We start from the raw sequence: 23,625 nt of genomic DNA, 5'->3' as shown, positions 1-23,625 counted from the left end.
CCTTCAAAAGCAAGTAAGACGATTCTATATTTATCAAAAACTGAAGGTGCCATATTCTTGACAAGAATCATTTGAAATTGTCATGTACCTACATTGACATTAACAGCTATTTGATTTACATTTGGAGTGTCAAAAAGTGACGACCAATGTACTCTCGTGTCAAAAATGGATTACTCCCTAGGATTTAGGGATTCGTTACTAGGTTGCCATAAATTTGGTTAGGTTGGAGGCTATGTGGTTTCTGGTGAAAAACAAAAGATATCCCAAAAATGTAAGACAGCAAATTAATTGTAACAGTTGCAAATGACTAATTTCTCGCTAAGTGATAGATGATTTTTCGTTTCACAATCAATTTTGGTTACTGGCGGCATATTTATTTGGATTTAATCTCTCAATTCAAAGTAACCAACCTTAGGCATTCAGAATAACTTTTGAAAATTCTAGTTACACACAACATGAAAAACGTTATTTCCCTAAAATTTCGGATTCTAGGGAGTAATCCTATTTTGACACGAGAGTATTTTGGCCGCGATAGTACGCTACTGAGTTAAAGGTGATACATACTTGATTATCCTGGTGGTTTAGCAACAATAATAATCAAAGGTAAAAGATGCCTGTCAGTCACAAACTTTAATAATATTTATTATTATGTACGGTCGGTGGACAAATAAAACATACAAATAAAATATATTTGTCAGTGTCTATATACAGATGTCCCAAAAATTGTGTACTAACGGTGCACTACGGTGTAGAAGAGATTATCGTAAATGTCAGAAAAATGTTAAAAAAATTGTATTGGACTTATTTGCTGATTTGGCGGTCTTTGAAAGTGGCACTTCACACGTCAATTATTTTGAAATACATGTATGAAATTGTCATGACAGCTACCTCTAATCGTACATATTATCTATCACAAAGTACAAGATCAGTGACTACCAATATTTAATCCTGCATAATAGAGAATTTAGAAGCTTTGGAAATCGATTTTTTTTTTTAAATCCACTACGGCAACATTGCAAGGTAATGATGTACGAATATATCTTTGTTAATGTGTAAATTTTGACTTATGTGATTGTCATTTTTGTCCCAATTTTATTCGTCCATCGACTGTACCTATATACTCTTTTTCGATCATTTCCATAGAAATATTTACAAAGCAATGTGCTTGCACCTATTACTTTATTGTGGAGTTGATGTAACTAACAATGGTTGCTAATGAAGTGAACAAATTCGGACAAATTTTCCCTAAATCGAAAATACAAGGATATGGAGTAGTAATTTCCATGCTTTTTGTGTCAAGGATACTCCACTTTTTTTTTTGTCCGACACTGTCAGAATTTGAGAATTTTCTCCTGTGTGAACGACTGAACGGATTTTGATAAATGTCACAACTTGTCAAAACGAAACGTCAAGCTAATTTTAAAGATTTTAAGCGATTTGGAGCCTTTAAGAGGCTCGTCGAACAAAAAAACGTTGTATTCAACTCGCTCGTGTGTAAATTGGGCCTTTTTTGGCACTCGTGGGCCTTTAAAACGCGATGAAACTCGACTTGCTCCTGACAAAAAAAGTCCAATTTACACTTCTGTAGTTCTGTCTATCCGGCCGTCATCCGGCTGTTCAAGACATTTTTGTTTTCAAGGGTGCGCTGCGGTACGGTGCACGATTGTTTGCCCACTAGCATTAATTTTTTTTAACCATTTTTTTTTGCCATTTATGCAATTAGAAATCAAGAACAACGGAAACTACACACTGTACAATTTAATAAAAGAGGTACTGCAACGGTTAACAAGGGTTTAACTGCTTGATTTGTGTTAAAAAAAATATGCAACCAATATTACACATTTTTGTGCTTTTAACTTCGTTTCAAAAGAGGGAGCTTAGGTGCTCCCGTTAATCCCGTCATTCGAAATCACAAACATTTTGCTGACGCGCAGGGCCGGATAAGATAAGAGACTATACCCAATATATATCTTTAGTCTGTGAGACTTGTCTCTTGTCATATCTAGGAGACCGTGAACCACAGTATAGAGCTAAATGTGTATAAGAATCAGTAGTTTCACTCGCGGGTTCAGATCTCGAATCAGCTGATGAACGCGCAGGTGACTGCGCAGTGGGAAGACCGCTGCTATTTGCTATTTTATATATTTATTTCTCGGTTACGGTTACTATTAAGCGCATTCTGACATGCAGGAGTGCATGCAGCATATCGTTGGATTCAGAAAAATAATCTCTTTCAAACTAGGAATAAAGAAATATACCAAGCTGTTTGAAAAAATAATGTTGACAATCATCTGACCTTCAATGACTTTTTGAAAAAAAGTCTATGTTGTCCTTATAGAGTTTTTAAAGTGATTGGTAATATTGTAGTTTACGTCGTCCAACCTGTGCATCGCTTCGCGCACCATGCCATTGCCATCTCGAACTCCAGGCCTTAAGCCAGAGAGCGTGTGACGTCACGAGGAAGGCCAAACGTCAAAATTTGACATTTGTTTACATTTTCAGAAAGTATCAAATACGGTGTTTTAATCTTTCTTATGTAAAATTGTGAGATAAGCAAAAGCTTGGTGGCAAGTGTATATAATAGTTTCAGTTGATACCAGGGTATTTACTGTTCATCGAACGTCGCAAGAGACGTTGAAACCTGGGAAGTATTTTTATACCCTATCAACATTTTCGTGATTACAAGTCGTTGTAAGGGCAATTTAGTTGAAACTATAGTTGCTACACATATAATTAAGATGTAACAAGCATTTGTTGTGATTTGGTGTTATTTAAATGATTCACAAAGTAAAAATCACGCAAAAACAATAAATACACAAACTTAACCTCACTTGTAAATTTACTCCACGAGGCAGTAATTGTAAAGCCTAAACACATCGTTCTACTACAAAAAAGAGTGCTAACCAAAAATTTTACTGTTTTTATTAAATTCTGGAGGTTTAATGCGTTTTTCGATGAAGCCTTTACTGTGACGTCACGATCAAAAACAATTGCTGCCTTAAGGCTTTGTGTTCTAGATGGCAATGACCATGCTAAATGTGTACAGCGTTACCAGACTTATTTATTTGTATCGAATAAGAGAAAATTCACAAGATTACCAAGTGATTTATTCCAGTTTTTGTTTTATTTCAATTGAGCCAAAAATAACGGAGATATAGCTTGCGGCGTTTTTTAGGACACAACTCTATATAAAAATGGTTTAATTTATGTATTCCCTTATTCCCACTGATTCCTTTCATAAAATATTAAATAGTATTTGAATCCTCTAATGTCATTTTCATTTCCGGCCTAGTTTTAACTCTCACATCTACCCCTATTTTTTGGAATTGATTACGCCACTGGCAACTCATGCCACTCGTCGGTGAGTTGCGCAGTGCCAGTTGATGACAGAAAGATAAAAGGTGCCGCCGCCGAGTGAAACTACTGATATGATATAACTTTCTACACTTTCTCACTTCAATGGTTACATACATAACCTCACAATCACGATTCACGACACAACATTTACGCAAAATGTCAATTTATGTGATGTTCGGCACCGCGTTTATCATTCGGATTTTGTTGTGTTGTGGTGCTGTTGATGTTTGATTTCATTTTAACTTAATTCGGTAGGTCAATACTTTTTATTTTATAACGTAGTTCAATCGCTATCGTAAGTTAATTGGACTGACTTTATTAAAACAATAATATAATAATTCCAGACGCACAATTTATGTTCATAAAATATTATGCAAGTGTAGCCGCTTGTTAGAACCGTTGTATTTTTATATTTCCTTAAAATAAAAAAACTACTCTCGGTTTTCATTATATTAATTTATTGCAAGTACACATTTTATAACTTACCTACTTGTTCTATCTTGCAGTTGCCCCAAGTCTGATGCAATTCGTGTTAGGTAAACTGCGTCACATATACAGAAAAAAATACGGAAGGTAAGATAACACTGAACAATTTAATTGTTTAATCTCTACAATTTATTTCCTCAAATTTGTGTGTAAATCCTGGAAATGAATTATTGGTTGCAAAATCTTTGTTTTATGAAAGACTTGAAAGAGGATTAATGTCCAATAATACTTTGTTGGTTGCAACGGTTTATACGTAAAGTACAAATTTCGCTTAATTTACGGTTGTGAGATATAATACAGATTTACTTACTGGTAAGAATCGATAAGACATTGCAAATTTGAAACCATCACAACTGATACTGTTGAAGTCATTGAAGCATTGTATTTGCCGTTTTGTTAACGATTTGCAAATTATCTGAGTTTCGTGAATCTACCCCCATGAGTAGATACTTGAAGGTGATTTGAAATGGCATATTTTGGTGGATTTTAAGGAATGATCATAATTGTCTGATAATAACAAACCGTAATCGGCGGCGTCTTTCGTGGCTACGCTGTTGGTGGTCTGTTATATCTAATACATGTTTTTTACTCCTCTTAAAGAGTACATACATTTATTATGCAGGTGGTCCAACATTAAGTAACCACCTGAATGATCTGGTAAACCAGAGACTTACGTGAAGACGCCGAAATAGATCATTTTTTATATCGAGGGGGACATACAATAGGAATCAAGTGGTATATCGTTTTAAAGCATTTTAAATTCTCTTTACACCAATAGTGGAATTTTATTACTGTTTGTGTAGTATTGGAATGATATTGATCTTATTTTAATTTGTAAAAACGTGCATGCTGTTTGCAATCAGATTAATATGTCTAGTTCATGTCTAACATAGTATTGCCTTAATTCAGGATCAGTGAATTGCTCTGGACGAATTACACAAATATTGATGTAATCCGTCTAGAGGTATTATAATCGCATTATTGTTTGCGGCGAGATGTGTTGAGCGAACACAAAGTCAATGTAAAAATAGTGAAGATTGATTTATAATATGTAATTTTTAATACAGATCGCATTTATTAAGTTAGTGAATCGTTTTTTATCAGGAAATGTCGGGGTGTCTCAATGAATCTAAAAACTACATCTGGAATACAGAATGCGAGGCTGATTGTCTCGGTGCCGGAACATTCGGGAAGGTCTATCGTGGTATTCACAAGCAAACAGGTGATAAAGTGGCTGTGAAAACCTTCAAACAGGTCAACCAAGCAGCGTGCCAAGAAACGAAGATGTTACAAAGTCTTCAACACCAGTACATCATCCAGCTGTACGACATCGAAGTGGAAAAATTAAGCAAGAACGAGGTCATGATCATGGAGTTGTGCAATGGGGGAAGCTTGATGAATTTTCTGAATCAACCGGAGAACGTGTTGGGATTGCCGGATAAAGAATTCTTGTTGGTAACCGAACATTTGTCTGGAGGACTGGAGTACTTGAAGAGGCACAACGTGATACATCGCGACGTAAAGCCAGGTTCGTAGCAAACGTTTTTGTCGTCAGCTTCTTGACGAGACCCTGAACGCGATTTATAATATTTGGACGTTGACGTTTGTTTTGTTTAGAATTGCCCTGCTGCGTCGCACTGGTTCAATATTTGCGCTAGCGTCACAAACTTTTCACTCAAATTTTTTTTTTACAAAGGTTAGAGTATCGTGAAATATTTTTTTATTAATTCACTAAATCATTGTTTTGTTCTTAACTGAATGAACTTGCTTGCCGTTAATATTCATGGGAGCTTAATCTAAACCAGGCGAGTTCGATTGTTAAAATAGTACATTAGCCGCTCCCCTCGCTGTCGTTTTTCTCCTTGCTCCCCTACACAGAAAAGCGAAATAAAACCTGCCTGACAATATTGACCATACACTGACAAGTTTCAACATGTTCAGTGGTCGTGTGACGTATTATTATGGCCACTCGCGGTTACTTCCACATAACTAGTTCCTAGTTATATGGTTACTTCGCATTCTTCCGAACCTAGTTCGGTAACTTGATAATGCTGGTGTCCGTTCAAGAGAAGTTTTTCTTTCTTGTCTATCCAAAAGAGGGTCCGGCGAAGGGAGGGTACAGTTACATAGAGATCATGGGGGATTTTATCCGTCATGCAAATTATGTTCGTGTAAAGGAGGTTTTACTGTATTTCCAAAAATCTAAATCCAAAGAAGCCTTCTTTGAATCACACCGTTGCTTATTTCAATACATATCATTATTATTGATAAATATTTACGAATTGCAGATAACATAATGCGTCAAGTTTTGGACGACGGTCGCACCATTTACAAACTGGCTGATTTTGGCACGGCCCGCGAACTGCCCGAAGGACAAAACTTCTATTCCCTTCACGGCACCGAACCCTACCTCAACCCTAAGATGTTCAAGGCTTTGTTTTTTGGAAATCAATGTACCAGAGAGTTCGGACCGGACACCGATTTGTGGTCGGTCGGCGTCACTTTGTACCAAACTGCGACCGGACATTTGCCCTTCGCCATGCAATCACGCCACTTGATGTGGACAACTTACAGCGAAATGGAGCGAAGAAGGGGAATCATTTCGGCGATTCAGCAGTCAAATTCGGAAGAGATCGTCTACCAGGACAAGCTGCCTCAGAATTGTCATCTGAGTGTCGGTTTGAGACAGTTGATCACACCTATAATTGCAGGGCTTTTTATACAAGATGGTGACGAGCAATGGTCGTTTTCGAACTACTACGATAAAATCACGGAACTGGTTTCCCGAAGAGTCTTTAACGTCTTCAACGTTAACAAGATGCAGTTGCACAAGATTTACGTGAAGCCGGACGAAACGTTCGCGGATTTTAAACGTCACGTTTTGCGACAGAGCGACGTTCGAGACGAAGATCAGGTCTTTCTCTATAAAGAGCATTTAATTGTTAATCGTTTTGACGATTTTCCACGTGTGGAGTCTGAATGTATATTTCTGTTCGATAGAACCAACCGGGAGGTGGAATTCAGATGCAGTGTTCAACCAAACCTCGAAACTCTGTCTAACTTTCAGACTGCACGTGCAACTGAGGCTTGCGATTATTATCGACTAGCGTACCGCACACGTCGGGATTTGTGCCTTGTTAAAAATGTGATGGAATTGCAATCTACTGTTTGCAAGTACTTTAGTATTTTTATTAGAGCTTTTCAGAGTTACTGTAAAGAAGAACTGGCGGAGCAGCGCAAACTCTACGATATGTTGATAGAAAAATATTCAGAAACCAAAAAGAGAATTTGCCTTTTGGAAAAACTTGAACGTTTGAGTCGCGAAAGTGATATTTTCTTTGTGGAAAATTTCTCAGTCCTAACTACAGATTTTATGAATCAAGCATCTCAATCATTCGACGAACTAAACACTGCCAGAGTTGAACTAAATTTGGCCCCGTCGCACGACTCCTACTTCAGTATTGCCACCGCGGAACTTGCGGAAATAAATCCCTTGTTGAAGAGCTTGTGTCGTTCGACGGCCGACTCGAAAGTGTACGAGTTCGAGAGGACTAAATTCTGTCACTGCGTTCGAACGATTAGGGAGATATTTACCGAGAAGGTGGAGCCCAATTTTGACGATTTCGTCAAAGTTGTCAAAGAATGGTACCAAAGCGAGTTCTTCTCGAATCTCAAAGCTCTAAGTAATTTGAAAAATGATTTGAACAGTTATCGGGCGAATTTGAAGAAGTTTGACGACGAGATCCATTCTCGAAGTGACAATAGTGTAAGTTCTATTGTATCAAGAAAGAATGCTTTTACCAGTCAGAAGAAGTTGAAAGAAACCCTGGAACAGTATAGACAAAACAGTCACGATATGGCGTCAATTATCGAAAAAAATACCAAGTTGGTGGAAAAAATGAACGAGTTGATATTGAGTTTGGATATGAATTTGTCCACTGAAGTGTAAGATGGAGGGGCATTATGCAATTGCTCATTTTTGTAATGAATACGTCCTCACTGAAGGTACTTCGTCAATTTTATTAGAGTAAGATAAAATGTTTTGAGATGTTTACTATTTTTATAAATGACAAAGTCATTACGGATGTTGGCATGATTTTAGAGATTGGTCCTTGTTATGGAAATGTGATCGAGTTTATATCAATGTTAATTGCTGGAAATATACAGATTATTAGTATTTCATATTTGATTTTTTGCCCAAGATTATTGACCCCAACTTTTTCTGTAAATCAAGATTAGAACATACATGAAATTGGTGTAAATTACAGCTTTGAAAAGATTGTTTGGTATAGTAATGCAGGTGGATTGCGATGTTGGTTGTTCTACGCTACTGGTTTGTTTTCGTTTGTTGGTTATTTTTCGTTTTACGGTTGGCAATCCTGTGGCTAATCGACAGTTATGACGATACCAACAAAGTTTTCGTGAAGCTGACCACATCGAAAGCTGTGTAAATTACAGATGTGACAAAAAAATGTAAAACGCGGTTTAGACCATAACAACCATAACCACCAGTAACACAATCCAAGCAAGATGTCCTTCTTGAGAGGGTCTCAGAATTACGTGTGGTCCACAACGAGTGTTTTGGGCAAGGGGGCTACAGGAGCCGTCTATCAAGGTGTAAACAAAATCAACGGTGAACCTGTGGCTGTGAAAACGTTCAACCAGATGAGCCACCTACGTCCACACGATGTTCAGATGCGTGAATTCGAAGTGTTGCAGAAAGTTAAGCACGAAAACATCGTCAAGCTTTTGGCCATTGAAGAAGAACAAGAAAATCGGGGGAAAGTCATTGTTATGGAGCTTTGTACTGGTGGAAGCCTTTTTAATATATTGGACGACCCGGAGAATACATATGGTCTTTCCGAGAGTGAATTCTTGAAGGTGTTGCAGGATTTGTCAGCCGGGATGAAGCACCTTCGGGACAATAATCTAGTTCATCGCGATTTGAAACCAGGTAACGTAGTTGAAAAACATTACCTATTTATTTAATTTTGAACATTTTTTTTTTATTATGACAATTGCTTATAATATCAGGACACATTCATTAAATGAGCACATGTTTTTGTAAATTGAAAATCAGAATATTTTAGCATGTTACATTACATTGCTGCTACATTAAAGATTACAAATCACCTAAAGAGCTACTGATAAAGTAAGGTATATCGGTAATACATACCTGTAAGAGATAATTATGTTTCTTAAGTGGCTTTATAATGTAAATTGTACAGTGTGGAATAAAATGATTTACATCTAGTTACCTTTGGAATTTTTGCACATGTAAATTTTCCTGTACCGCTCTCCTTTTTTTTTTGAAGTACCGAACTATTAGTTCTGTCAATAAATGTCATCAATCGAATTGACAATTGTTACAATTTACTAAATTGAATTAACAAACGTTGGTGGCCACTTTCAACACTAGCTGTGACTTGCTTTTGTTAGCTCCTTTTTAATTTCAATCTCTACTTTGCATTCATATCATCCCTTTGCAATAAATCACATTTGGATTTTGGAATATTTTGAGGTTGGGCTTTCTTTTTTTTTGCAGAGCGGCATTTCGTATTTTTACAAGGGTAATGCAAAGGTAACTAGATGTAAATCATTTTATTCCACACTGTACTACAGATTGATTTGTGGCAAATTTATCATTTGAATTAATGTTACCTGACCTAATCCCTTATTCAATTGTATGTTTACACTTGATACGTTTTTCAACTAATGATTTTTATATTGGTACATACCTGGGAAGCTTGGAAATTTTTATTAAAAAAAAAATAGGTCAATCTGTGTATGTTTATCTTTTTTGCAACGACCTTACAAATGTTGCTTTATGTTTATTAATAACACATGATTATTATAGTTATATTATATTATATTTAGTTAGTTATTATTCCTTATTTATTAGATAATGCAGACGCTATCAGTGATATCAACGGCTAAAAATACATATTTTTACTAATTCATTGCAGTAAGTGCCAACGCAAATATTAAAACTATGATAAAAATTGGTTGTGGAAGTTTTACAATTATCCAAAAAGAAATTTGGAAGAGTTTTAATTTAAAAGTACAGATGGAGTCGTATACTCACGAAGTACCTACTTCGTGAAGTGAATCGTTTCTTTTTCATTCCAAATTGATCAACTATGTGAATATGTAATTGATTAATGAAGAGCACCATTCATTTCGTCAACTTTTGGTATTGAAGAGTTGAATGAGTTAATAATTTTGGCTTCTACATGTTCATGTAACTGATTCAAATTTAAAAAAAAAAGAAAAGATGTGAAACAATCTCCAGATAAACGAGGTGTGTTTATGTGATTTATGTGAGCATACTCGTTACAAATTATTTTATTCTACTCAAAACACATTCATCAAAAAAAAAGCAAAAATAAAAAATGGCACTACTTTTTACATTTCAAAAAAAGTACCTATCTCATGTTTTAACTACGCAAGGCAAATTATAATACATATTTTACATAATCCTGAGTAGGTTTTTTTGACTCATTTACAGATAGATAAAAAAACAATGAACCGTACTGAAACGTCGCGTCGGATGGATGTTTTTTTTATTGAACGAAAAAAGTACAATACAAACAATAGATTCGACCAACAGTTGGTACCTTATGTTGGAATTTGTTATAAATAATTCACTGTAACTTATAACATACCTACATATTTCACTATTTTTCACCCTCCACCACCCGGCAGCACGGCCAACTTTGCCGGAGTACATACTCTATTACGGATAATACTATCAAGTAATAGTGCAGTGCTTATCAACATAATTACCGGGGTCTCGCCTCCATATTTTGACGTTTTTGTGTTTTATGTTCTGTGTCAATGTTAAGGAATTTCCTCACGATATGACATGAGTATAATAACACCTTTTTATAATTTGCGTTTATAATACGTCTATAAACGTCAGTCAGTAGGAGTCGTTTATGGCTTTATAAAAGTACACTGTACTTTAATGAAATTTTCATCAATATTTCAGTGTATTACACCAAAAAACTTCCAATATTAATGTTCAAACTCTACTTTTTAACATCTGTTGCAGATGTAGTTGCATCCGTTACCTTGAATTACCAATTAATACGAAATTCCCTAGAATTTGAAAATTTATTTTTTTTATTTAAAAATTAAAACAAGGGTGCAAATTCTAAAAAATAACATTAAAAAAACTGGTTTTATAAGGGTATTCTCGCACTCGTCCCATAGAAAACTCCCCTACGGGTCGTTTTCTACACCTGGGACTCATGTGCCAAATCAACCCTTATAAAACTCGTTCTTTAATATACTATTTTGAATTTCAACTACCAACGTGCTCTCTAAGTCCAAAATTTTTAAATTTTTAAAAAGAGATTGCGGTACTATTCCCGTTGCTGAAATTATAAGTGGTAAAATAGAATTTTTTTCTAAACACCAAAGATTTCTCATAGCAACGGAGAGTTCTAAATATTTATTAATTTTTGTGTTACAGTTATGTTTGTGTTATATTGTGTAAATTTGGAACAGCTATATCTAAAAGATATGCTTGCTTTTGTTGTTTATTTAAAATAATAATGTCTGGTCTGTTATGCTGAATATGAATGTCAGTTAAAACTGTACGATCAAAATATAGAAAAATTGCATTTGTAATAAATAAAAGTGGAGATTTTATGAAAATATGAGACGATATGTTATGTGTTAATAGATTCTATCTAATGCCATTTAGCAAATGTTAAAAGTGCACACTTTTAGGTGATAGGTACGATTTTTTTTAAATTTTACGTACTATTCCGGACACGGAATCTTGGCCAACATTTTTTTGACATTTCTAAAAAATATGATGTAAACCAATCATTAGTCATTAATAAATGACAATTATTAAAAATCACTTTGAAGTTTTTCTTGTGACGTCAAAAAAGCAGGAAATCTCATTATCGAGTCGAAAGTTGGGTTATATTCAATAAAGGCCAGTTCACACATACTTGTCAGTTAAATGTCAGTTGCCCATGTTATTACATTTTTTTTATTTTGCACCTATAACAGCCCTTTCACAATGGAGTTAACGTTACGTCGATGTTAAAACGTTAATGTTAACGTTAGATCTAATTACATGTATTTCAGTACTTTTTATAAATTATTTCCGTTGGCTAATGTTAGAATGTAACGTTAAGAATCCAGAACATTTCTAGAACTAACGTTAACGCTGACAATATCATGCAACATTAATTTTCATCATAACGTTATTGTGAACGGTCCACAATGAAATACATGTAATTTTGAATTTCTAGATCTAACGTGAACATTAACGTTTTAACATCGACGTAACGTTAACGCCATTGTGTATGGGCCTTAACACAGTCAGTATAACACTCAAACGGGTTTCGAAAAGGAGCTCTTTTAGATACGCATTTCAGGAACATTTACTTAAAGTTTTAATGTTGGCAGTGACTCATAGTGAGTTGTTGCTACGAGATCACTGCATTTCACGACACTTTAAATTCAAAACTTACAATTGTTCGTCTATTTACCAGCGTTACCAACCCTTATGCAGGGTGACTGACGAAAAACCTTTGATGCTGTATCTTGCTTATTTTTTATCCGATTTGAATAAATGATACGTCAAATGAAATAATTTTGAAAACACTTCAATACCAACTTAATAAAAAAAATACTTGCGTCCAGTTTTTGACAGATGAACATCAGCTTCTTTTTTTCAAATAGCACTGTACATTTTTTTCATTTCAGTATTATAGAGATTTGTCTTCTGAATATAAAAATGCAAAGAACTGTACCCATTCATTAAACAAAAGTCATGAAATTAAAGAGTAAATGTACAAAATTTAAAAATCAAGTGACCAAAATAAACAAGAGAGAAGTTTGTTCTAAATGCTCGAAATGACTAAGTAAGCTCTGAATATTCATTTGTCAAATCAGTTTGATGATAATAATACACTTGCTGTGGAAGAAAATTTCCAAAGACTATTTAGTGTTAACGTGTGGTGTGGCATTTTTGGAGATAGAATGGACTAGTGGGTCCCTTTTTTATTGATAGCTGTCTCGATCAAACAAAATATCATATTATTTATTATCAAACGAAATAAGCTACTTTCTGGATGAGATACCATTAGCAGTGTTGAATAGAGTCGTGTTTCATTAGGACGGCACCATACCACGTAATACACGCGTGAATTTTGTATTTTTAAATCATTTAAATCATTTTGGTGAACGATGAATGGGTGCTCATGGAGCTATTCGATGGCCCGCTACTTCCCCAGATTTGAATCCATTGGATTTTTTTATCTTCATTCGAAACTTTCGAGACAATGTTTATTTGACCCCACCAGGTACCCAAAAAGAGTTAAGAAAATGGATAGTGCCAGTATGTCAGGAAAAACCCCGAAATTTTTTACTGAATGCAAAGGTGGGTATTTCTAGAAGGTATCCACAGTGTCTGCAACAGCATTGAGGAAAAGTGTGAGCAACTAGAATAGATTTTGTATTGTTTACAAATTTGATTACTTGATTTTTGATTTTCAGTTTTTTGCAATTAAAATACATTTTTTGTTTTTTCATTTAATGCACGAATATTCAGAAGAAGATTCTTTATAAGAACGAATAAAAAAATATATAGAGTGTAATTTGAAAAACAAAAGTTGGCTATCGTCTGTCAAAAAATAGATGTCGAAAAAAATATCGAATAGGATAATAATGAAGTCCTTTTCGAAGTATTTCATTTGATGTGCCATTTATTCAAATCGGATGAAAAATAAGTAAGATACAGCGTCAAAGGTTTTTCGTCAGTCACCCTGTATTTGCCAAATATAATTTTCCTAGCATTATGTTTTGAACTTTTTTTAAATTTAAGGGGCAAAATAGAAAAAATATTGTATTATACTCGTTTTATAAGCCATTTTGTCGCACTTCTTTGCTTTATAGCACTCGTCGCTGCGCTCTTCGTGCTCTAAAAAACGCGTGCGACAAAATAGTGTTTTATAAAACTCGTATAATAAGTATAGTCCTACAGAAACTCTAGTGGAATTCGACTTTGGTTGTAAATTTATGTTTGTCACTTGAAAAATAGAATTTTATGCTGCAGCAATAATCCTACTGATAAATGCTAATGAGGGTTGTTAGTTTGGGGTTCACAATGTTAGCTTCAGGCAGGGATGTTAAAGTCCTCGTCTAGAAATAGTCAATTTTGACTTAAATTGTAAATCATTTCACAATAGGACAGCAAACCGTCTTATAATTACCATAATACCCTCTAACTTTATTGCCCCTTTGTTGTGCAGTGCCGACTCAAGGAAGAGCAAACATCAGGTAAAGTAACAGCCCCTATTTATTTATGGAATTATTTATGGTAGTTATAAGACGATTTTCTCTCCTATTGTAAAATGATTTACAATTTAAGTCAAAATTGACTATTTTTCGACGAGGACTTTACAGGTAGTGGTGGTTGTATTTATGACAACGGTTATTACTTGATAATAAAATCTTATTCTTCGGTTGTTGTTGTTAAATTTACAACCAAAGCCGAATTCCACTAGAGTTTCTGTAGGACTATAACTATTTTGCCGCTTTTATGTGAACTGTCAGTTCTGTCGTCTTGTCATTTTTTAGGTGAAAAGTGCGGTGATGAGGTTTTTATTTATTTTTGTTAAATTAACGATTGAATCCAGAAATATTGAGTTGTTTTGCACCCAATTTAACTCCCGTGTGTGAACGGTGTGTACTCACTTATTCACATCATTTTGATATTTTTTTTATATGGAGCGGCAACCATACATTTTACATTCAGTTTTCAGGCCTACTTCGACTACAATCATTTAGAATTACTCTGTAGTTGATTTCATATAAATGTTCATCAAGTGAGCTGTGCATATGTAAAAGCACCTTTAATATACAGGGTGGACCATCGTATGGCATTTTGAAGATTTAACCTATTTCTAGTTGTTAAAAAAAATTGAAACTTGCAGGTAACAATCTTCAATTAAAGTACTACACCATGGTAATTTTATTTTTTTGAATTAAGTTTCTAAACAGCGTCGGGACGCTATAAAGTGAAAAAAATCAGGTATCCAATTTTCTTTTTTTTTAATAATTACATTTAAAATATTATGGAGAATGCATTCCCGAAATTTAAAATTTGATAGAAACCTTTGATTTTAAATTAATTGAGATTTTGTGATTTTTGTCGGGAAAGTATAAGGGATTTATTGCTGTAACTTCTGTCCGCAACAAATTTGCGTTCACAATGCCCGCTGTAAAGTATTACAACCAACCATAAATCACAAAAGGTACCTCTGACGAGCCGAGGATAGTGTTTATTTCAGGGCCGGACTTAAAATTTTTTTGTTAATCAGATTCAGATAAAATAAACAAATAGTTGATTTTTAATTTATTTTATTTACATTAGATGTTCAAAATGATGATCTTCCTGTTCGATGCAAAGTCGCAAGCGTCTCTTAAAATTTGCTTGAACGGTAGCCGCAACATTCAGATCATTAAATTCGGGGAAAGCGGCAATTAGTCTTTCCCTCATATTATCTCTTGTTGTCGGTCTCTCCCGGAAAACACGTTCTTTGATGGCACCCCATAAGAAAAAATCTGGTGGTGTAAGATCATCTGATCTCGCTCGCCAAGGTATGGTTCCGCCCCTACCAATCCAATGTTCTCCAAACTGGAGCGTTAATTCTTCCCGGGCTGTTCGATTAAAATGTGGAGGTGCTCCATCTTGTTGGAACCACAACCGAAACCTTTCATTTACTGGGACAATTGCATTTAGCAAATCATTTAGCTCGTCTTGCAAAAAGGTGGTGTATCTCTCACCATTCAATAACCCTTCAAAAAAAAAAACGGCCCTACAATCCTATTGTTGACAATACCTCCCCAGACATTAAAGGACCAGCGATTTTAGATGTCTTGTTCTCCCATCCAATGCGGATTTTGTATTGCCCAATAGTGTAAATTGTGTTTATTTACCGCACTATTATTTTTCACACAACATTCGTCGGTAAACACAACTCTTTCAAAAAAATGTTCATCATTCCGGATTTTTTCCTCTGCTCATTGGCAAAGAGTCACTCGATTTGCAAAATCTTCACCATGCAACTCTTGGTGTGGTTCCAGATGGTACGGGTGAACTAAACATTTTGTTACAATCAGGTAAATTCTTAAAAGAACAGCAAGCAGGTAAATTTTCAAAATTCAAATAAATCCTTTTTCCTAGTACTGTAGTTTCAATTTGGTTGTAGGTCGTAAAATTTTATGGTACTTTAAGTTAAAGATCTTGCGGGGCTTATAAATCCTAGTTTACCACTAGCAGGTAATATTTGAAGCAGGGTTGTATTGTACATTTGGTATATTTGCATTGTACGGCAAACGGCACGCGCCGCTCCCCAACCTTTTCAAACCCAACCATTGTGCCCGTTAATCGCTCATAATATCCAATAAAATTTTACGACCTACAACCAAATTGAAACTAGTATACTTAACAAAACTAATAAACCGAGAAAATACCCTTGAGTAGATAGGATTTAATCAGTCACTTTCAAAAATTCAATTCAAAAATAGAAGATTCAAGTACGGGCCTGGATCGTATTACTTACTCATAGCTCGTGTCGATTGTACCTCAGAACCACTTTTACTGGGGACAGTTGTAAATCAGCCTGACACCAGTTGACGAGGGTTGTCATTTAAGAACTTGGCCATAAATAAGTGTTTTCCATTAAAAAAAAAAAAAAACTGATAGCTTTAATAATTTGATAATAAATTGCTATCAAAATCAACTTTCACATCAATTTTGTTTTCAAAAAACTAATTATGCCATGTTGTAGCATCAAAATTGAAGATCATTTCCTCCAATTTTGATCTTTTTTTGACCATTTTAAATAGGTTAAATTTAAAAAATGCCATACGATGGTCCACCCTGTACATAGTTACATTGCAAAAGTCACCTTTATGACGAATTCATTATAAGTTATCGCCAATAAATCTTTATTTGGTGAAAATACAAAAACAAAAGCAAATAAGAATTAGTGAATTACTTTAATTTAATCAGTAAAAAAATGCTTTTGAAATCAACAATGCCGAAACGGATAACAAAACTAAAAAATTATAATCAAGGTTCGCGCAGGGCAAGCAACTTTGAAACTTAAAAGTATCTTTCATACCAACAGAAAATGATTTTCATGGCTTGCTTGTATAGTGTCCAGAATTTATGATCGCGACAGTACAATATGACATCTTGAAAAAAAAGCTGAAAAAGATTGATTATAAAAAGTTATAGCAATTTAAAATTTTCCGGTTTTTCATATTCAATATGTACATATAAAATGCATTCAAGATACGAACAAAATGCAGGTCAAAATTATTATGCAATTTTTTTGTTTTTATAAAATGTCAATATCATACATTTAAATTAATTTCTAAAAGTTACGCACATTGCAATAAACTTAAATGAAGAATTTAATTTTCAGAATTGTTTAGGCTATAATAACATGATAAATAAAATAATTTTAGTTGTACAACAGAAAAATATGTACAAGCAATAAATACATCGTACAGTTCATGATACCATATTTCTTAGAATAAAAAGATGAATATGTTAGTTAGAAGTAAAGTCGGTACAGGTTGCAAAGAAGCATCTTGCAACCGAAATTGAGAAATTTGCCTAATGTAACGATGTTTGCAACGACTGCAACAGTTACTTGTTTGGTGTGCGTCAGGATTCTAGTTACATTTTTTTAACTGTCAAACGCACTGTCAAATTGCTGACTTTTAGGTTATGTGTATTAAACGTTCCCCTTGTAAACGTTATTTCAATTTGACAGGGATTTCAAATCTCATGAAAGAAAGAAGCGCCAACGTCGCCAACTATAAATGTTGTAAATTACCAGAAATGTTACCAACATAATTTTTTCCCCTGCTTCTTTGCAACCTGTACCGACTTTATGTACAGTAGCAACATTTCAAACGCTGCAAAGATATTCACCGCTTCATTTTTATGGTGTATCGCAAGGTTAAGTCTTGGGTCCAACTGCCTTTTAAAGTTTAAAGATGTGTATATTAATGACATTCCCCTTCTGATTTAAATCTGATTTTATTTTCTGATATCACAAATGTCACAGCACTTTATCTCGCATAATCGCATTTCTATGAGCTGAATCAATTCGTATTATCTTTTCGACGATCTTTCAAGTTACTTTATGATGACACACAAACGAGTTGAATACAAGGTTTTTTTGTTCGACGAGTCTCTTAAAGGCTCCAAATCGCTTAAAATCTTTAAAATTAGCTTGACGTTTCGTTTTGACAAGTTGTGACATTTATCAAAATCCGTTCACACAGGAGAAAATTCTCAAATTCTGACAGTGTCGAACAAAATATAACTATTATCGTTGCCATAGTACGAAACCGTTCATGTTTAGGAGCACATAAAATGTTTATTTGTTACTAAATTGTAAACGTCATTTATTCGAACTGTCACTTGACGTTGAAAAGTCATTTTAACTGGCTAGTAGTGTTAAATTGACAGCAGACCAGTTATGAATTTAACAAGTTAGTAGAGAAATTTGAAATTTGGAAAAGATAGCGTTTTTAACATTTGAACATTTTTATTTCTTTGTTTCATACAAATTAAAATTAAATGTACAATTAGAATTTTCGCTAATGTCGAACATTCCTGAAGCGGAAGTGAATTCGCTCGTCATTGGACAATTAATTGTAGCACCTCCCGAAGTAGAAGCTACATTTGTCGAAGTGGAAGCCGCATCTGTTGAGTTTCGCCCAGGAAACATTTTTTTAGCAATTTCACACCGGCAAGCACCAAAAATTCCAAAAATTGCAATCACTATATAACAACCAATGGTCATGACTTCATGAGGAGCTTCAACAAGAAATGTTTCCACTTGCTCTTTTGTTAAAACCTTTGCCTTCTTCGGAACGTAACGCTCATTTTTTCTCTTGAGAAAGGCAATTACCTTATGAAATATACAAATGTCAAGTTAAAATATCATTTTTTTGATAACGTCTGTAATAAGAAAACAAACCTACGAACTTCAACATTTTCTTTAATCTCCAGGCAGCTTTTTAACATGGACCATTTCGACCACAAAGAATTGGGGCTAAATTTTTCTGATAGTTGGTGAAGATACACCAAAAGAACGTCTTCCGTTACACCAGTTACGTTATTGCTTTTCTGCCAATTTTTAAATTCTTCCTATTCTCGTTCATATCTTGATAAAGACTTCGCTGGCAGTAAACTGGAAGCCACGTTTATAGCTTCCTTTTTGATTTCTTCTGGCACGTTCATTTGAGAAAAAATCTTGACGGAAATAAACAATTTGAACAAACGGCGCGTTGTCATAGTAATTGTACTTCTAAGGTTTCTGAGTTTTGAGCAATAATTTGGAAGAAAACAGAATTTGATCATTTTAAATTTTATTCGACCTTTATTTGGTTGTTTACAATTTAGTAACAAATAAAATATTATACAAGACACGCCAGGTAACTGGTTTTACTGGCTCAAGGAGGTAACTGACTCGTCTTCGACTCGTCAGTTATATCCTCCATTCGCCAGTAAAAACCATTTTACCTGGCTTGTAATGTAAAATACTATTACTACTCAGGTAGTAGCTAATTTCTTGGACGAGCTAGTCTCGAAGAATCTCTTTTGCTGCCCCAACCAACTCAGAAAACCTGAATTAACAATTTGAAATATGATAAGACCAGCTGTTGTTATTTTAATCACAGCCCTTTATAAAAAATTGTTAGCAACTTTTAAATAAACTGATGCAGGTCTTTGGAGATCTTGCCATTATTGTTTTATGTACTCTTTAAAAATTGACGTGTTGGAACTCTTAAGTACATAATTATGTGCTAATTTTAATTCTTCATATGGTCATGTTTTTTGCATTTTTTAATTTATTGTTTTTTACGCCGCAGGCAATATTATGAAATTCATCTGTGATGACGGCAGGACCGTGTACAAGTTGACCGACTTCGGGGCCGCCCGCGAGCTGCCCGAAGGACAACAGTTTCAATCGTTGTACGGAACAGAAGAGTACCTGCACCCAGATCTCTACGAACGAGCAGTATTAAGAAAGCCATGCAACAAGACATTCGGCGCCACAATCGACTTGTGGTCGATCGGAGTGACTTTGTATCATGTGGCCACGGGAAATCTACCATTTCGACCGTACGGAGGCCGCAAAAACAAAGAGACCATGCACGTGATCACCACGAAGAAGGCGAGCGGCGTCATTTCCGGAATTCAAGTGACCGAAGACGGACAAATCGAGTGGAGGAAGACGTTGCCCGACAGCTGCCAACTGAGCCCAGGTTTGAAGAAAATCATCACTCCTCTGCTGGCGGGACTGTTGGAAGCCGACACGAAGAAAATTTGGACCTTCGAGAGGTTCTTCACAGAAGTAACGGACATGTTGTCGAGAAGGATCGTAAATATCTTTCACGTCAACAAGGCGCAGTTGATCAAGGTGTACATTCACCCGGACGAGAGTTACAACCACTTGCAGAATTACATAAACGAGCAGACGGAAGTAGCGCCGGAAAATCAGATTTTGTTGTTAGATTCGGGCTTGTTCAGGGACATAGTCGAGGAGAGCACCAGAGCTGGGGGCTATCCGGATACGACAGACGAAGAACCGTTGATTTTGTTCAACATAGAGAACAACAACGTTTTGGTGGTTCCCGAACAGAGCATTCCCAAATTTAACGAGTTCGGGAACGTCACTTCCGTAGACAGTGACGCAGCTCAAGCCAAAAACGCTTGCAGCATCGGCTACTTGTGCAAGCGAAGAATCGAAAGGTACTCCCAGTCTTGCTGCCACTTCAGCAATTGTGTAGAAAACTTCGTGCAATATGTAAATAAGGAATTGAAAGAGGTCAACCAGATGTGCATCCACCTCTTGGAGAAGACCACGATACACAAGAAGACTGCCCAGTTTCTCGAGTCCACGCAGCGGCTGGCCTCGTTCAAGGTCTCGAACGCACCTCGAGTCAGCTACGTGGACGAGTTGAAACAGTTGAGCGAGAATTTCGTGTCGGAAACTGCGAAAAAGATAATGCAGCTTAACCAGAACCACGTGGTGGAGAACAGTCTGAAGTCGGAGTGGGACACGTCGAGTCGCCTCTTGAAGTGTCCGGTCAAGAGTCGAGCGTCGGAGAGGGCGAAGACCGAAGTGGAGCGTTTGAGAGACTCTTGGCAGCATTTGGTGAGGGACCGAGCGACGCGCACTCTTTCGTACAACGACGAACAGTTCCACATTTTGGAGAGGATAAAGATCACTCACACTATAAATCGGATCAAGTTACTCTTGCAGAAAGAAGTGTTTCCGCAGTACGTGCAACTGGCCGAGAATTTGGGTGACTGGTACAAGATCGCCCAAACTGTGTACTTACAGTTGATGATTTTGAACAGGGACGTGATGAACTACGACAACAACTTGAAGAAATTCGAACTGGGGATGTTCATCAAGAATGAAGAGTACTTGGAACAGGTGAGGAAGTGTCTGGAACAGGACGCTAACGAGATTTCTAATAAAAAGACCAAGAACTCCAACAACCAAAAACTCAAAATCTACTTGGACGAGTACAGGAGGGAGAGTTGTGATATGAAGGCGGTGATTTTAGAGAATGCCGAGCTTGTGGAGCAAGTTAATCGCGTTTTGGATGAGTTGAGTATTGACGACGAATGAGTTTTAACTGCAAGTTTTCTGTGGTGCTAAATTTGCGATTTGCAGCCGTTCTAAGATGAATTTTTTCACATTTATACGAGAGTTAGAGTTTATGATAATGTCACTTTTTATGTATTGATACCCTGTATTTCGTTTACCTGTATGAGATTTACATATTTTTACTAATGTATTCAATAAAATTATTTTTGTTCGTTAAAACATTTTTCAATTTCTCTTTCATAGGACATATTTGAAAATTACATAATTGCATAACGATCTTAGTAAATCTATTAAAAAATAAACATTTACTAACAAAAAAGTTTGTTTGATTTGTGTTTCTTTTATATCAAGCAACAGATTTTTTCTTGTTCTTACAAATATTTAGTCTTCAACGTCACTTATAACGAGTAGAGCTATAACTGTGTTATAGGTGAATATAAGAGAAGTTCTAAATTCTCTGGCTCCAGTTTTTTCATTCTTTCCTAAACAAGAAATACAGGCTTATTATAAATGATCGTAGTCGAAGCAGGCCATACCCATGTTATGAAATTTTTGTCGCTTTCACGTGAACTGTCATTTTTTAGGTGAAAAGTGCGGTGATGTGATTTTTATTTATTTTTTTTTAAATGTTGAGTTTTGGAACCAATTCTAAAAATATTGAGTCGTTTTGCACCCAATTTAATTCCTGTGTGTGAACGGTGTGTACATACACACTTATTCACACCATTTTCATGTTGATGCTTTTTACATGGAGCGGCAAACATAAATTTTACATTCAGTTTTTACGCCTACTTAGACTACAATCATTTATAATAACTGTCTAGCCCATCTGGTCACAAGGTTTAGTCGCTCCTTTGCTTGAATCAATAACAATTAAATTATTATTAATTATTATAGCTGAAGTTGACTGTTTAATTTGGACGTGCAAGTCAAATTTTAGATTTGTGTTTTGAAGTTCATTGTTTTACTAATTTACAAAGTATTACATAACATTTTTAATTTACAATGCGAAAATTTCCGATAATAATGCGGAATCTGGAAAAGTGCCCCGAATGCTTGCAGCGTTTCCGCGTTGGATGGCAAGGGAAATCCTCTCAAAAAGGAATTTCTTAGATTTTGAATCCCCTGATTCCGCGATAAGTCGGTTTCCGATGACATTAATGAAATCTATTGTTTCTTTGCACCAAGGGCCTAAGGTTTCAAAAGCTAAACCTTTAAATATGTAGTTTGACGAAATAATTGAACTATATTTGCTATGTTTGCGTTTGCAAGCCATTTCAGCGGCAAAACCTGAGACTTCAGATGTTTTCAATACGTAACAGTCTGCAAGTGTACCTATCTACGACGGTAACGTCCCAAACCAAAGGTTGACCTTTATTCCACGGTACTAAAGTCATCCCATCAGGGCGTTTTCCGTCATCACGAGATAGTCCGTTTGGTTCTAAAGTTGAATTAACATGAATAGAAGTCAAAGACCGGTTGATAATAGAATTAATTTCAGTGTGTCTTGAAAATCTACCACTGCTTTTGGAACAACTTAGACCGTGAATACCAATTTCATCAACTTTCGCATTGCATTTGCAAATATGAGGTGTACAAAGATTACAACCCAATCTTAAACCAATACAAACTTGGAAGGAAGTGTTATCTAAAAGAGTACCAATATTAGGAGAAGGTATTGCAAAGCAAGTCATTGTCAATTATTCTTTTGATATTGATATTATCCCAATTCTTCTGAAATTGTGGAATTGTATTTGGATAACGAGAATAATATATGCAAATTAGACCGAACTACTTGTCACGACGGTTGGGGAGTGAGAGTGAGATCCGTGCTCTTTTGCCCTTCAACCCCTAACCGTCGTTGTGAGTGGGAGTAAGGGTAGCGGTAGATTTGAAATTGCGTAACTGTTTTACTAAGATTTGCGGCTACACAAGTTTACAAGCTCTTAAATTATAGAAATCGTGTCTTGTTGAAAATTATCCGCTTCTAAGAAGTGCATTTTAATTCAATTTTAATGTAATCTTTTCTATTTATGTATGTACCTACCTAATTAAATTCTCTAATTAGTACATACTTGCATATACAGTGAGTTTTTTTTTA

General features: G+C 35.4%; 2 protein-coding genes and 1 long non-coding RNA gene across 4 annotated transcripts; 2 read left to right on the top strand and 1 right to left on the bottom strand.

Annotated features, from left to right (window-relative positions):
• The first annotated feature begins 965 nt into the window (after positions 1 to 965).
• On the top strand, positions 966 to 8,020 carry LOC138122888 (serine/threonine-protein kinase TBK1-like). 2 transcript variants are annotated; one of them, XM_069037277.1, is made up of 4 exons: positions 966 to 1,020; positions 3,864 to 3,930; positions 4,948 to 5,371; positions 6,132 to 8,020. In XM_069037277.1, the coding sequence occupies exons 3-4, from the start codon at positions 4,951 to 4,953 to the stop codon at positions 7,790 to 7,792; spliced, it is 2,082 nt and encodes a 693-aa protein (XP_068893378.1). In that variant the 5' UTR covers positions 966 to 1,020; positions 3,864 to 3,930; positions 4,948 to 4,950; the 3' UTR covers positions 7,793 to 8,020. The 2 variants fall into 2 exon arrangements, with proteins under 2 accessions (XP_068893378.1, XP_068893377.1); XM_069037276.1 differs by lacking the exon at positions 966 to 1,020 and adding an exon at positions 3,448 to 3,608.
• LOC138122889 (uncharacterized) lies at positions 7,844 to 8,184 on the bottom strand. The gene is made up of 2 exons (XR_011156650.1): positions 8,090 to 8,184; positions 7,844 to 7,996 (listed from the first exon to the last, which is right to left on the bottom strand). It is a non-coding gene; the product is annotated as an uncharacterized lncRNA (long non-coding RNA).
• A 36-nt stretch (positions 8,185 to 8,220) lies between these two features.
• IKKepsilon (I-kappaB kinase epsilon) lies at positions 8,221 to 21,743 on the top strand. Its single transcript, XM_069037274.1, has 2 exons — positions 8,221 to 8,797; positions 19,774 to 21,743. The coding sequence occupies exons 1-2, from the start codon at positions 8,374 to 8,376 to the stop codon at positions 21,543 to 21,545; spliced, it is 2,196 nt and encodes a 731-aa protein (XP_068893375.1). The 5' UTR covers positions 8,221 to 8,373; the 3' UTR covers positions 21,546 to 21,743.
• Positions 21,744 to 23,625: the final 1,882 nt, after the last annotated feature.

The sequence above is a fragment of the Tenebrio molitor genome, chromosome 2 (genome assembly GCF_963966145.1).
Source record: "Tenebrio molitor chromosome 2, icTenMoli1.1, whole genome shotgun sequence".
Classification (NCBI taxonomy): Eukaryota; Metazoa; Arthropoda; class Insecta; order Coleoptera; family Tenebrionidae; genus Tenebrio; species Tenebrio molitor.
Note: the sequence above shows the minus strand (reverse complement) of the source record. Positions and strands in the feature narration are given on the sequence as shown.

Bases quoted from the DNA above. Each gene is read 5' to 3' on its own strand.
- IKKepsilon (XM_069037274.1), top strand. From the start codon at position 8,374: ATGTCCTTCTTGAGAGGGTCTCAGAATTACGTGTGGTCCACAACGAGT. The intron at 8,798-19,773 runs GTAACGTAGTTG...TTTACGCCGCAG, and splicing joins TCATCGCGATTTGAAACCAG to GCAATATTATGAAATTCATC.
- LOC138122888 (XM_069037277.1), top strand. From the start codon at position 4,951: ATGTCGGGGTGTCTCAATGAATCTAAAAACTACATCTGGAATACAGAA. The intron at 5,372-6,131 runs GTTCGTAGCAAA...TACGAATTGCAG, and splicing joins ACATCGCGACGTAAAGCCAG to ATAACATAATGCGTCAAGTT.